The sequence below is a fragment of the Falco punctatus genome (assembly GCF_963210335.1).
Source record: "Falco punctatus genome assembly, chromosome: 2".
Lineage (NCBI taxonomy): Eukaryota > Metazoa > Chordata > Aves > Falconiformes > Falconidae > Falco > Falco punctatus.
Genome location: NC_137581.1, coordinates 24,496,192 through 24,510,368, shown reverse-complemented (window position 1 = coordinate 24,510,368; position 14,177 = coordinate 24,496,192). Strand labels below are relative to the sequence as shown.

The window sequence follows — 14,177 nt, the reverse complement described above, 5'->3', positions numbered from 1 at the left end:
GTACCCCGTCTGTTGCCAGCAGGCCTGCTGTCGTGTAAACTGACCCGTGATCGAAACCCCCAAAATTCTGCCAGTGACACCAGGCTCAGAGCCAGGTATCGATCTGCTGGCTCCTCCTGTTTCTTCCCTTGCCATTCCCTGCAACTGGAACGACAGAGGAGAACATCACTTGTGCTCCTGATCCTTTAACCAGTTGTCCCTGTATTAGTTCAGAATTCAGCTACTCAGAATTAATGTCTATCACATGAACCAACAAAGAAGCAACAATCCTGCAGCACTGAAGATATTTAACAATTGTAACGTGAATTATTTATGAAAGTTCATAATGTGCTAAGATCTCCCACTGAATAATGGAATCTTCAACAGGCAGCCTTAGAAAGGTGTGAAGCTATCATACTGCAGAAGTGAGGTTAGAACGCCAGTCTGGGTTACAGCACAGGATGACAAACTGTTCCTAAAATGATGGAAATGGATTTACAACAAAAAGACATAAATATTCTTAGTCTGAGTTCTAGTTCAAATCTAATGTTAAATATACAAAAAAATCCATTGTTCACTTCCAATTCTGAAAAAGCATCAGGGAATATGCTTGACATTGGTAAAGGGTTTTTGTCATGCTGCTGCTCATTTGTAGGCATTTTTTTTAGACTTTTTGAAAATGCACATATTTTCAAGATAGGCTTCCCTGATGGAAAGTAATATAAATGTTACAGATATAAGAAACAGGGACTTAGAAAGCAGTAGAGTGAAAAAAGTCTTATACAGAGCCAAATAAAATACCAAAGATTAGAGGCACATGTTAATAGCACTCTCTCAAACTAAACATTCCTTAAAACATTTATCATCCTTCATAAATTTAAACCTTACTAACAATTACTAAAGATCACAGTTTATATCCTTTGATTTGTTGTCAATCTTGATTCACTTAAGAAGCATGTAGAGATAAAAATGATTTAAGAAGATGATGATGATTTATGAAATAAGTGAGGGGGAATGGAACTGTCTCTAGGGAGACATGAGACTGTGCAGAAAGAATGACTACAGGGCTGCAATAGGTTATCAATGGCAATAAATTTGAAATGAAACTTATGCAATGAACTGCTCACAGAATAAGGAGTGGATGGAAGTAATTTTGCCAGTCAAGTGATCAATTGTTTTTCATTAAGCAATCTGAGGCACATAAAAGAAATGTCTGCTAATGATTTTATTTTTTTTATGACACTATGTTTAGAGGCTTTGTCAGTGCTGAGGTAGACTGGAATACTGGGAATACAGGAATGACTTTGAGGTGACTTACAAAAAGATTAACAGTGTGAAGCCCAAGGTCTTGCATTTAGAAAAATTAACAAGAGGAAAGAAACAGCTTGTTGGCTTGTTTCACGTAGCAAAATAAAAGCTGAGAGGTGTCCAATTGCTTTTGAGAAATACATCAGTCAAGGAGGGGAAACTATGTGAAAGAACAGTGTTGGCACAAATCCAAATTCATGTAAATATGCCACCAATTTATACTCTACATACACACTATAGATTCATGTTGGAAGTAAGGAGGTTTATAACCATCACAGAATAAAGATCTGGAACAGCAGCAGTAGTTTTAAGTAAGGTCAGTTGGGGGAGGGGGGCGGGTGGGGTCTGGAACCACATTTTATAGCTGACTTTTAGGAGTTTTTAACAATTAAAATGAATTCACAATCACTCATAATTTCAGGCCAAAATCTGCAAGTTTATTCCAAATTCATCCTCCCCTTCCACCCTGGTTCAGGAGTTGACTTTGGTGTCAGTACAAAACCCTGGGCTGCACAGACATTTTTAAGGCAGAAGAAATAAAAAAGCTTTAGAAAAGTAGCACTGATACTCTTTCAGATCTTCCCACTCCTTTCTTCTCATGTTCCTTCCAGTCAGCTCATCCTCTGGAAGACCTAGTGGTTATCTTTTAAAATTGTTGCAAACCAGAGGCAAAAACATTTTCCAGATTTCCATACTGCAAATTGCAAAGCTCATTATTCACACATCAGTTAGGATGCTGAGAGTACTTAATCCAAACTCCATCATATTTAGCTCTCTAGAGTCTGATTTAGAAAGTGAGCGAGGCAGGCTAATACTTGAGATACTATTCACATGAGCTTATGCTTCATGAATTGCAAGTCTTTCTCCTTCTTTATAGAGCAAGACTTAGAAGATACCTGACTGCATACAACCATGTATTCACATACAAATGCAATTTTATTTATGAATTCTTCTATGCTTGAAATAGTTTTAAAGTATTACAATATTCTAAAGGAAGGGAAAGAAATTAAACGTGCCATTGAAGTCAAACTCTAGCAAGATCTAAGAAAAATCTATTATTTCCATAGTAATTTATCACAATTCATATACACAGATTTTAGACAATTCTTCTTTCATCACATTACTGCTTACCTCATGCTTTAAATCTATCGTGAAGTCTGACTTGAGTGGTTCACTTTTCAACTTCTTTGCAAGCCTATAAAGATGAAGAAATTTACTCAAAAACATATTAAAAAAATAAATCATTCATTAGTGTAGGCAGCAAAGTGTGGCTGATATTATTGACCATCTTAACGGGGGGGGGGGGGGGGGGGGCAAAATCACACCAGCGTATTTATTGCCCCATGAAGCAACTTATATCTCTTTTTCTTTTTTCTTTTTCCTCATCTGAGTAAAAGGGTGATGTTAATATTTGTTTTCAGCACACACATTTGATACATCCTTCCTACCCAAGAAGAAAGTTTTCATCTGGAGTAGACAGAGTCTGGCACAGTATTTTTAAGGCTCAATATTGATCAGCATCTCAAAATTCAGACAGTATTCTCTTTTTTGTGTATTCCAAGGACCAGTATTTAGGCACCTTCAATTTATGAACACATCAATCCTTGCTACAGCAAGGTGCATTCAACTTCTGAAATCTACGAACTTTTCAGATCTCATTTAAAAACTAAGCATCTAATCTGAAATAAATATCTAGGTTGCCTCTATAGCATCACAAACAGTTCTAGAGGGCAACACAGTCACTCTTAAGACCCATGAAGAGAACTGCTGTCTGGAGGAGAATACATTTTTAAAATGACAAGAGATGGTACTGAACCAGTTGAATGACTAGTCCTGGACAACTATTAACTAGCTGGTGTGATGTAGAGCAAAATATACCATACGCACAGCAACGATACAGAAATCTGCTTCTGTACTCTTGTCTACTAATGAATTCTTAAGTGTTTCTTTGTAATAATTATGCTTGGAATGTATAGAATAAGGAATAAATTGAATTTTATCAAAGCAGTATTTTCTGGGTAAGTGTAGTGGGAGCCCAAATCTCTGTAGGCATACCTGGAGCTAGCTGTACATTACTGTGCCTGGTTGAACGTCTTCCCACACACCTGAGATCCTCAGACTAAAGCAGACTTCATGTATCAGCATGAACACTGCTCATATTGGTGGCAGCAGCGAAAGCTCAATGTAGGCTCTCAAGTTAAATCCATGAGAGGCCAGCCTGCACTGGCTGAGCACATCCCAAGCTGTCTGCCATAGCTAAGCTGCAATCAGAGCTTCAGTTCAAAAACAGCTCAAAATTAAGGTTTGACTTTGCATATCTACACGACCTGCAATAAACCTCCAACTGTTCTGCAAGAACATCTTCACCTTTTATATAAAACATTAATCCATATGAAATCATAACTCATTAAAATAACATTGATTAGCACCTAGGAAAACTGTATAAATTAAACATTCTTAATTACTATCAATAAACAAGAAGTGATTAAAAATTCAAGTCTTACTTGTTAACGAGGGGAATGCTAAGCGCCCAACCAGCAGCAAAATCTGGAAATTTAAAGACTGTAGGATTTTCAGCAAAGGCATAATGGTGAATTATTGTAGATTCTTCATCATATAATGCTTTACCTAAAAACCACTCCTGTAAAAGGAATATAGGAAACAATTTTGTTCATCTACAGCATCCTTTTAGTGAAGATGACAACTGCATTCATGCTGAATAAAGCAAACCTGAAAACAAAAACAAGGGAAGCATACTGTTTACAATAATCCAGACAAAAAATTGTACTTGGTAAGAAATGAAACTACAGGCAGTTCTCTGAATTTAAATACACATGGCAGGTTCAAACTCCAGCATATGCCCTAGATTCCACCCGTTCCAAGAGCACTGAATCCCAAAATCACAGAAGGGTTGAGGTTGGAAGGGGGCTCTTGAGATCATCTAGTCCTATCCCTCTACTCAAGCAGGGTCAGCCAGACCAGGCTGCCTAGGACTCTGTACAGTCGTGTTTTGAGTACACTCCACAACATCTCTGTGCAACCTGGTCCAATATTTGACCACGCAAATTGATTACCAACTACTGACTAGACAGACACTCGAAAGCACTACATTCAGGAACTCGATATATACCCATTTTGAATTTCCATCTGTCTAGCCTCTTCTATACTAGGGAAGTTAGAAAGGAAATACATTTTAAATACCTTGATCTTCAAAGCAGTTAAATGAAGAGGGTCCCAAGTATGCATTTTTAAAGTAAAAAATTGAGTAGTAGTAGAGTTTTAAAAAAGTGCTTAAGAATTTACTACTGATTCTGCTGTACCTGAAAATAATTAGCAGATTTTACTACTATTTCTTTAACATTACTGTCAGTTGTCTTAATATTTCTGTTTAGAGTGGATATCAAACAAATATACCCCAAAATTTTTGCAGAATAAGGACTGTAATGAAGGGAAAAAAGATGTAAGTGTATATATAATTAAAAAAATAAATGGCTTTTCAGGCCTGCAAGTACAAACAATGAATCAGAATTCTGAATCACCTTAATGGTTATATTAAATCTTTAAAGCGTGAAGTTCCTTGCTTCATGACAATAAATCTGGCTTTTCTTTTTCCTGACAATTTGTCATCACTAAAACAGATTCAAAGTTAGGGCAAATGTTTTTTCATGAAAGAGTCTCCTTCTCCACACTCCCTGCGCTCTAATCTGTATTAGATTACTAATTAGATTACTGCACTCAGCGCCTCACACATGTATACATACACGTATAGTCCTGGCTGGACTAATTAGTAATCTAATGTTAGATTTTTCTCCCCTTTTAAGTTCCCTAGTGCAAAAGAGGCTAGACAGATGGAATTTCAAAGCGGATATATGCAAGTTCCCGAATGCAACAATGAAAAATTCCTTCAAGGTATTAGCACAGTTCACAGACTTCACCTGAGATAACTACTACAAAATTCAAGACACCAGGGAAAATATTCAAGCAAAAATACTTGTAGAAACACCTAGCAAAAATAACCACAACAGCTTAACCCAAGAGGATCTTGTGTCTCAGTAGCCATCTTTCTAACTCCCAGCAGATGTTGCTATATAGACTGAACTAAATTTTATAGCTCCCCAGAGTTGAGGAGCAATGAGTGAGATTTGGCCAGGGCACGGTAGAGTCAGCTAACAGCAGGAGAGGTCTGCATGCACCATGAGACAACTCCAGCTAAAGCCAACCAGCTGAGCCTGGCAGGAGTATGCAAGCACGGCTGCCCCAAAGGACATTCAGCCTGGCAACCTCCTCAGCTTCCAGCCAGGACTCAACCTGGCTCCACAAAAGGCCAGCCCTCAAGAGCTACCAGTGATGCTTGTCTTGCTGCACACATTGAGTCAAACCCATGGGGTGCTGCCTGCTTCAAGAACCCCACCTCTACAAGGATGGCCAGGACCCGTACAAACAACCATGAGTCAAAGAAATGGGATGTTGCCACTGACAAGGAACAACAAGACTTTCCAAGGGACTGATACAAGTGTAACATGGTGGGCACGTGTATGTATACATGTGTGAGGTGCTGAGTGCATTTCCCATGAATTCTCAAAAAAACCTAAATTGAATGTATCTTGGATTTGTCTAGCGACTTCCCCAGGTAACACAAATGCTGAAAACTTGTTTGGTCCCATAAGCCTCAGGAGGCGCGTGGAGATAAGAGGTACGTGTTCAGTCATCTATTGAGGAAACAGCCAAAGTTAAACTGACACAACACAATATATGGAGAAGGTAACAGTGGGGATTTTTTTCCATCTGTAGACAGTTTTTTTTCTGGACCTTCACTTTGTTATGCTAGAGTGAAAAAAATCTTTACTTATCCTGATTATGCATGCTAGTTTTTACACCAAAACCATCTATGGATTAAAAAAACAAAACAAACAACCACTGTAATTCCTCTATAAACCACAGAAAATTAAACCCATACATATACCCTCCTCAGGCTTTCACATAACATTTCTAGCAATATTAACCCACAAATCACAGTGAAGGCATTTGAAGTTACAGCCAATACGCTCCAAGCTTATTTGGTCATAACATTGTTTATTTACTACACTGAGGCCTTTATGTAAATCAGACATTCCTCACTGTTTTTTAGTTTTATTGCTGTCCATAATGTCCTTGGTTTTCAATGCAGGTCAGTCTCTTAACATTCCTCCACAGCCTCATGATGCTTTTACACATCTGTTTTCACTCAATATTACACTTGTATCAGTCTCAACAGTTCTGTTACTAGTCCATGTCGAGACTGAAGAGCTGAAGATTCATCAACTATTCACATGCCCCTTGTAGACATTTTATTGTGATTAATGTATACTACCTTTTTATTATGCAGACTGCTGATATTTTAAAATGAATAATGAATGAGCTCATTCTGGTCTAACTCATCTTAGATTTTGTGACTGATGGTCTACTACTGTATATAAGGAATCAGTTATGGACTGTTACACTAAGATGACAATTACTATGTAAAAAAGCAAAACATTTTCCTTCTAATGCAGATTGGGACATAATCTGTTATTGTAACAGAATTTACATGTAATGCAAAGGAGAGTTTAAAACTGGTGTAAGAATAGCAACTACAACCAAAAGATTTGTTTCTATTCTGAGAACATCGATTTGGAGTAGATGCTTCTGAAACAGAAATAAATGGAAATTCCAGAGGCCTGAATATATTCAGTCAGTCATTTCAAAGACAGAGTGTTTAAAAATGTAAGACTTCTGAATTATTGTTATTATTATTACTATCATTTCAGAAAAGAATTATGAGAAAACACAACAAGGCCATGTGACTGCAAAATAAGTAAATATGCTAAAGTAAGACCTGAAGCAGAGTTTAATACGCAGTCAAGGTAACAATAAATAGGCAAAACATTTCACACAGGAGATTTTGGCTTCTTTTATTCCAGGCAAAGGATGTACATCAAGCTGATTTTTTTTCCGAACACTAAGAATTCTAAACATCAACACCTTTCGTGTCAGTTTTGTTGCCAAATTTACTTTGTTCCTAGGTGACTGCATTTTTCTTTTGTTCTGCAGGTCTTTTGGTGTTATTTCTTTTCTAGCAGGTAAAGAAAACTCTCAGTTCAGAAACAGAATGCAAATAAAATATCCTACTATATTAGATCAGAGACAGTTAGTCAAACTAACATCAGCCATTCTGTCTGATGATAATCAGAACTGATGACAGACAAGAAAATGGGGATAAGGGACCACACAGCAGACTATATTAATCTTTTTACTGACGCTACATCATTTTCAGGCTATCCACAGAAGGAATCTTCTCTCTGCTCAAATTTAACAGTTCTTCAACAGCTAGACAGACGTTTATACTGCTGACACTCAGCCGCAGCAAAAGAAATCTATCCCACTATTTTAAGCTGTTTGAATACGTCTTTTCCAATGATTGGAGCTCTGAGTCATCCAGGCAGTGTTATAAAATTAAATTCTGGACCACCAAAACTGTTTCATAACTGGGAATTCTAAAATTCTGTATTTATAATTTTGTACTTAGAATTATTCCACATTTCATCTAAAAACCCATTCAAGCACATTCAAAAGAAAGTTAAATATCTAGATTTTTATTTCACCTTAGACCCGTCAAATCTTCCAAGTGTTTCTAGCAGCTTTACAACTTGTATTCTTGTATCTTCTTCACAGAAGAAAATCCATGAGGAGTTCCTACCATAGGTAACAGAGAAGCTAACAAAAGAAATTAACATTTTACTAACAAACTGGCTTATGAGCAGAATGATAGACTCAACCCACATTCCCCAAAAATACTTTGCAATCAATTATTTACTCAAACAGAAACTGAAACTTTTACTGCTTAGAATTACATATCAAAGGACTACAGTAAATGGATGAAGATATTGCCTCTGCTGCTATCTATTCATATAGCACCACTTATTCCAGAAAGAAAGGAATAGAGATACATAAAGAATGTCTGCTTAGAGATGTATAGTACTATAGGTCTAATAGCGACCTATGAATTCAGAAGTTTATAGACAGCAGTTTAAGTTACCTTCCCCTCTGTACCTTAACTTTCTACCAAGAAGCCCCACTGCTGGGCATCTAACACCATTGCAACAATCATGAAAATGCTTAATGACAGGTTCTCTCACAGCTGTTTTGATACTGATCATCCCCAACCTAAAAGCCTTATTAGCTTTTCCAGTACAATGAAACTACACAGACTGAAGGGACTCCCCTACCTTCCTCAAAGCCAACGCTAATCTCAAAGCAGGATACCAGACTCCTTCAGAAATGTCTCATACCTTATTTCTCTACCGCTCCCAGCTTAATTCTTCCAACACTTAACAAAAAAAAAAGGCCTTATTAATTCATGACACACAAAAAAAAATCCCAGTCTTTACCTGTCTAGTTTCCTTTGCAGAGCTTTTACATTGATTAAACAAATCATCTGAGGAGAGGGATAAGAAAATTAACACCCATAAACATCACATATTTTTTCCTCTACAGCACTGTCTACAGATAAAATTAGCAATGGAAATAAACAGCAGAAATTTAAGTCAGCAAAAATAAGCTGAAAAGGGCAATAGGATCATTTATATTTTAGGGAATGGTATTTGAGTAAAAAACAAAACAAAACACACCAAAACCCAACACCAAACCCACCATCTAAGAACTACTTATGCTAGAACATGTGATACCTTCCTCTGTAGGTCATTTAATTACATGCTAGAAGCACCAGATGGTCACCAGGTGCTGAAATAGATGTCTTTTTCCATCTGGGACCAGTCATTGTGCTGGCTTGGGTGGGATAGAGTTAATTTCCTCCACAGTAGCTGCTATGAGGCTATGTTTTGGATTTGTGCTGAAAACACTGTCGATAACACTGGGATGGTTTAGTTCCTGCTGAGCAGCGCTTACACAGCACCAAGGCCTTTTCTGCCTCTCACGCTGCCCCACCAGCGAGTGGGCTGGGGGTGCACAAGAGGTTGGGAGGGGACACAGCTGGGACAGCTGATCCAAACTAGCCAAAGGGATATTCCATACCATGTGACATGCTCAGCATATGAAGCTGGGGGAAGAAGGAAGGAGGGGACATTTGGAGTGATGGCGTTTGTCTTCCCTAGTAGCCATTATGTGTGATGGAGCCCAGCTTTCCTGGAGGTGACTGAGCACTTGCCTGCCAATGGGAGGCCATGAATGGATTCTTTGTTTTGCTTTGCTTGTGCACACAGCTTTTGCTTTACTTATTAAACTGTCTTTATCTCAACTCCATGAGTTTTTTCACTTTTATCCTCTGATTCTCTTCTTCATCCCACCGTGGGGATGAACAGGCAAGCATCTGTGTGGGGCTGAGTTGCTGGCTGGGGTTAAACCATGACAGTCATCTTCCTATAACACCACCTTTCCTCTGTGTCTTGCAACAGTATTTGATTATTTACTGCTGTCTGCTTACGATACTTAATCTGCTAAACTATAATAGCCAGAAAAACTCATGATCCATTCATCCCTTTAGTTTATAAAAGCATATGCTTGTTGCCTGCTCAACACTGAAAGCTGAGCAAGTCTTTGCCATTCAAGCAAGCAAACAAGATACAATCAGCTGGGAAAGAAGCTTCCTAGCTGTTCCTTCTAAAACTTGCCAAACAAGTACAGAAAGGGCATCAGACACCCTCACGTTTTTACAAATGTATAGTACTCAATGCCTTGTGAAGACTGAAGGCTTTTCTCTCATGCTTTAGTGCTTGGCTAGAACTTCAGGAGATAAATACCTGGATTTACATGAAAGCAGGTGGATGAAGGGCAAGGAGAAAACACTAGAATGACCCCCACAAGAATTACTGCATCCTGTGAATACAGCACCTATAAGTTCACAAAAAGAATGATTTGTTCATCTAGCTATTGATGGACAAACAGAATTATTTTCAAGGCTAAGTATTTAAGTAAGGCCTGCAGAGAGTCTTAAGCAGACCTCACAGCATACACATTTGGAGTTCAGATTCCAAGGAGTCATTAGAGTTACTCTGGCAAAGATCCAGTTTTGGGGCAGTAATTTAAAAAAGGGGTTTCTTCTCAGCTTAAAGAACATGGTTACTGAGAAGAAATGCAGTGGGCCTTCTTGAGACAGTAAAGGTACTGCGTCATAAAACATCCGTTGATGTCTTACAATTACATCTTCTGAAATGAAGTATTTTGTCCAAGTTAACCTGTGCCCAAGAACTAAAAATTAAGAATTGTCATAACTGTTGAAGCCTCCTTAAAAATGTTAACAACTAAAGAACTGACGAAAGCCAGTCTTCTGAGAGCAGTTTTCTGACAAGAATGCATCATTTATATCACAATTCTGAGCATCATCAGCTGCTGCAGAATGGGCTGATCTCCCTTCTTCTTCTTCTGTCCGTTGAAAAAACTAAACAGTACAAGCCTCACAGCACTGATATACTTCTAAACTACTCCATGTCTTCATTCTGCCAAAAGTGGTAAGTGAAACAGCAGACACAAGGAAATTCATATCCCAGAACTCTCAAGATGGAAATCCTCTACTTATAATTCCTCTTCCAATTTCTGAAGAATTTTCTTCTGCTTTATCACACAAATGAGCATTTGTATTTTTGCTTTTGAGTTTTGCTATCTTGTAAGAGATGCATCTGTAAACCCTGTTACCAAGACATAAATAATTCAGAAGACGAACCACTAGGCCATTGAAACAGGAGCTAAGAAGGAAAAACAAAGATGATTGATAGTTGCAACATCATCTTCCAGTTTTTTCAATTTACTTTAATTCTCCTTTTGCTCCTTTTCACCGTTTACAAGTATTTCAAAGATAGCTACTATACAAGCATATTTTCATGTTCCTACACACACAGAAAGCAACAGAAAGCAGACAGAAAAGCATCCTGTCCTGCAACCACTCTGATATAAAAATCTCAAAACAAAAGAAAAACATCCTCTGGAGTAACTCAAATTATATTAGCTAAGCTAAACCTCAAGAGGCTCCAGAGCCTCTGGCATCATTTTCAAATGCAAATTTTAGGCAAATGATAGCCTTCAGCACCACGTAGCTTAAGGACTTTCTGAAACAAGAATCATCGCTTCCTGATAGCTTGCGACATACTACTGTGTAAATGCAGCCTGTCTTCCTTGGAACCATCTGCATAAGCTAAGAAGAAAACATATTTGAGATCACCTATCTTTTCTGAACATACTAAAATGAAAACTGGACATACAAGCTTCTAAAAAGATGTTGAAAACTACACTTTTTCACTAGAGAGGCATACCACCTCTTAGAAACACTGTATGCAACAAAAGACAGAAATCCCAAAGAGGTATTATTAAAGATTTTTTTAAAAACTATTTATCCACCTCATTCAGCCAAGTAATCTGAGAGGTCAAAAGTTCTAAAATACCTCACACCTTACACTGTGAGAAGTGGGGACCAAACAGGAAAATACACATTTCAAAATGGTATTTCTTTTGACTAGTTTACTTCCTTAATAATTTTAAAACCCACAATCATTTGAAGAAGGTAACTGTTCAGTTACGTTATATTATTGCGTTATTTAATTTAAAATAGTTTTTTTTGATTAATTAAATTTAACAGAAAATTGCTTTGGAAAACCAAAAAAGAAAAAAAAAAAGAAGTAAAGAAAGAAAGAGAAAAGGTAACATTGCAACTCTCATTCAAAAACTTTACTTCTGAAAGAGAGAGATCTGAGTAATGAATATTTGAATATTTATATTCTTGGTTACAAAAAATTCTGCAAAAAAACTGGCATTCATCACACTTACTCTCTCATTAATGGTAATATTGTCCATGCACCTTCATGCCCGTCCATCTGATGAATAAGCAGAACCGTAGGTAATTCCTTTAAGAAAAATTAAAATATTTCCATTAAACTTGCATTATATGCGCTTTTTTTCCTAAACTAAACCAACTAATCTTAAAAAGTATTACTCTGGAATGATTACTTAGTTCTTCACTGTTTTTAACCAGCAAGTAGCCCGGCAGAATAGATGATACATGATGGTACAAAAATGACGTAATGCGCAATTTAGGGAAAGTGCTTCTCCCAACCCGTAATTTCTTAACTCTCTATTAGATATAAAGCTAATACTCGCAAAGTTAAATGTTTTGTATAGGTTCTATGTAGTAAATTAAGCAACATATCATACTCACTTCTTTATGGTATCATAAAATCCCATACTGTAAAGAAAGACTTATAAATAATGTAGCATATTCTACAAAGGCTTCCATTGGACAATCATGTTACACAGAGCTTATGTGAGAATTCTCACACTTTACTTTGCTGAGTTCAGCTTTAACCTGTCACACTAACATCATAACAGAAACCCATGGGTTTATGCAAACATGAAAATGAGTTAGCATTTTTTCTTCCTGAAAAATCAAAGCAGCTTCCTACAAAGGAAAATATTTTCATAAATTTCTTTAGTTTTTTGTTACTTGAAATGTCTTCAGTGTGGCAGATCCTGATGTCTAGCATACAAGCTATCATTCTGCGGTAGTTCCCAAGAAAACACCCTTCCAACATGGTCCTCTAATAAACCAAACTGCCTAATTTGCAATGCATGTAAAGAGTGTGTGAGAGAGATATATTCTGTACTACATAGGCAGTAGCACTGTTTGCATGTGTGTGTGTGTGCGCGCATCAGGCAACAGGGAGGCCAGCAGTCAACTACTGGATACACTAAGTGCCTAAAGCTACTGAGAGGATCCACAACGTGTGCACGTGTGTGTGTGTGTGTATGTGCAGGAGCACCAGCAACCGGAATGGAACTGTGAGCCATACAGCAAGCCTCACCTGCCCACATGCTGGCAACTGCGGAGAATGGGTATGCAAGACTAGCAACTGCATAGATTGTCAAAGACCAGCTCTTGGAGGCATCCATACTGTAGAGATGTATATTTACATATACACATTCCCTGAAGAGGCTCTCATCCTGACCAGCCAGAAAAGTGAAACAATGTCAGGCCATTGAGCAGTTTGTGTTTGTGGGAGTGCTGTGGTTTCTGCATCAATCTACACGGATGACCATGCATATATATACATATATTGTGTGCACGTGTGCTTATTGGGAACACCTGCTCAGCTCCGCTACTGGCTGGACCTGCAGCAGCCTTGCCTCTGTCAGGCTAGCAGATTCAGCAGCTCCAACGAAAAGCCATCTTGATCTGTCAAGGTCCTAATTCCTTTCCATTTACACCATGCATATGCCAAACATTTCTCTTTGATGAATGCTTCTCATGAATATAAGTCAATTCCATTAACATAAAAGTCACATTTAAACAAAACAAAAAAAAATATATTATTTAAGAAAAGCTGCAAGATAAAGTTCACACTGCTTGCTGACTCTGTTAAGTTTAAATCCTTTTTAAAAGCAGCTAAGCACAGCACCTAGAAATACATAAAACCTCCAAACTTAATATGCTAAAGAAAACATCTTTACCACTTTAAAGAGTAACTGTGTGTCTCAGGAGTGTATTAACCCTATCAAAAATAATTATCTACTGTTTTAAAAATATGTATGCTATTGTCAATGACCCAAATGAAAAAGAAACTATACCAAAATTCTAACTTAAAACAGCATATTCACCTGCACCTAAAATATCAGTGGTTCTGATTTATAGTTCTATTTCAAGCCAAATCTACCAGACATGTTTCTGGTTAGTTTCAATTTATTGCAAAACCAAGAAGTCCAGAGGTTTTTAGTGGAAGTGGCAAATCTTTGTAACAGTATGCTCAACATCTGGTATTTCACTAAAACGTAACCACAGTAAAACCATAAAAATGTTTGTTTATGGGATTGCAGATAGGAAGACAAAGGGCAAACCACTGTCTTTACAAGAACATTCATTTTTACAAGCACAC

At 37.5% G+C, this 14,177-nt stretch overlaps 1 protein-coding gene across 4 annotated transcripts in view; it reads right to left on the bottom strand.

Annotated features, from left to right (window-relative positions):
• B3GLCT (beta 3-glucosyltransferase) overlaps positions 1 to 14,177 on the bottom strand; it is an 85,935-nt gene that overhangs the window by 20,958 nt on the left and 50,800 nt on the right. For all 4 annotated transcript variants that reach the window (XM_080377522.1, XM_080377523.1, XM_080377524.1 and 1 more), the window contains 4 exons: positions 12,079 to 12,155; positions 7,908 to 8,019; positions 3,792 to 3,928; positions 2,419 to 2,482 (listed from right to left, as the gene is read on the bottom strand). In XM_080377522.1, coding sequence (XP_080233648.1) covers positions 2,419 to 2,482; positions 3,792 to 3,928; positions 7,908 to 8,019; positions 12,079 to 12,155 — 390 coding nt within the window. The remainder of the gene's footprint in view (positions 1 to 2,418; positions 2,483 to 3,791; positions 3,929 to 7,907; positions 8,020 to 12,078; positions 12,156 to 14,177) is intronic.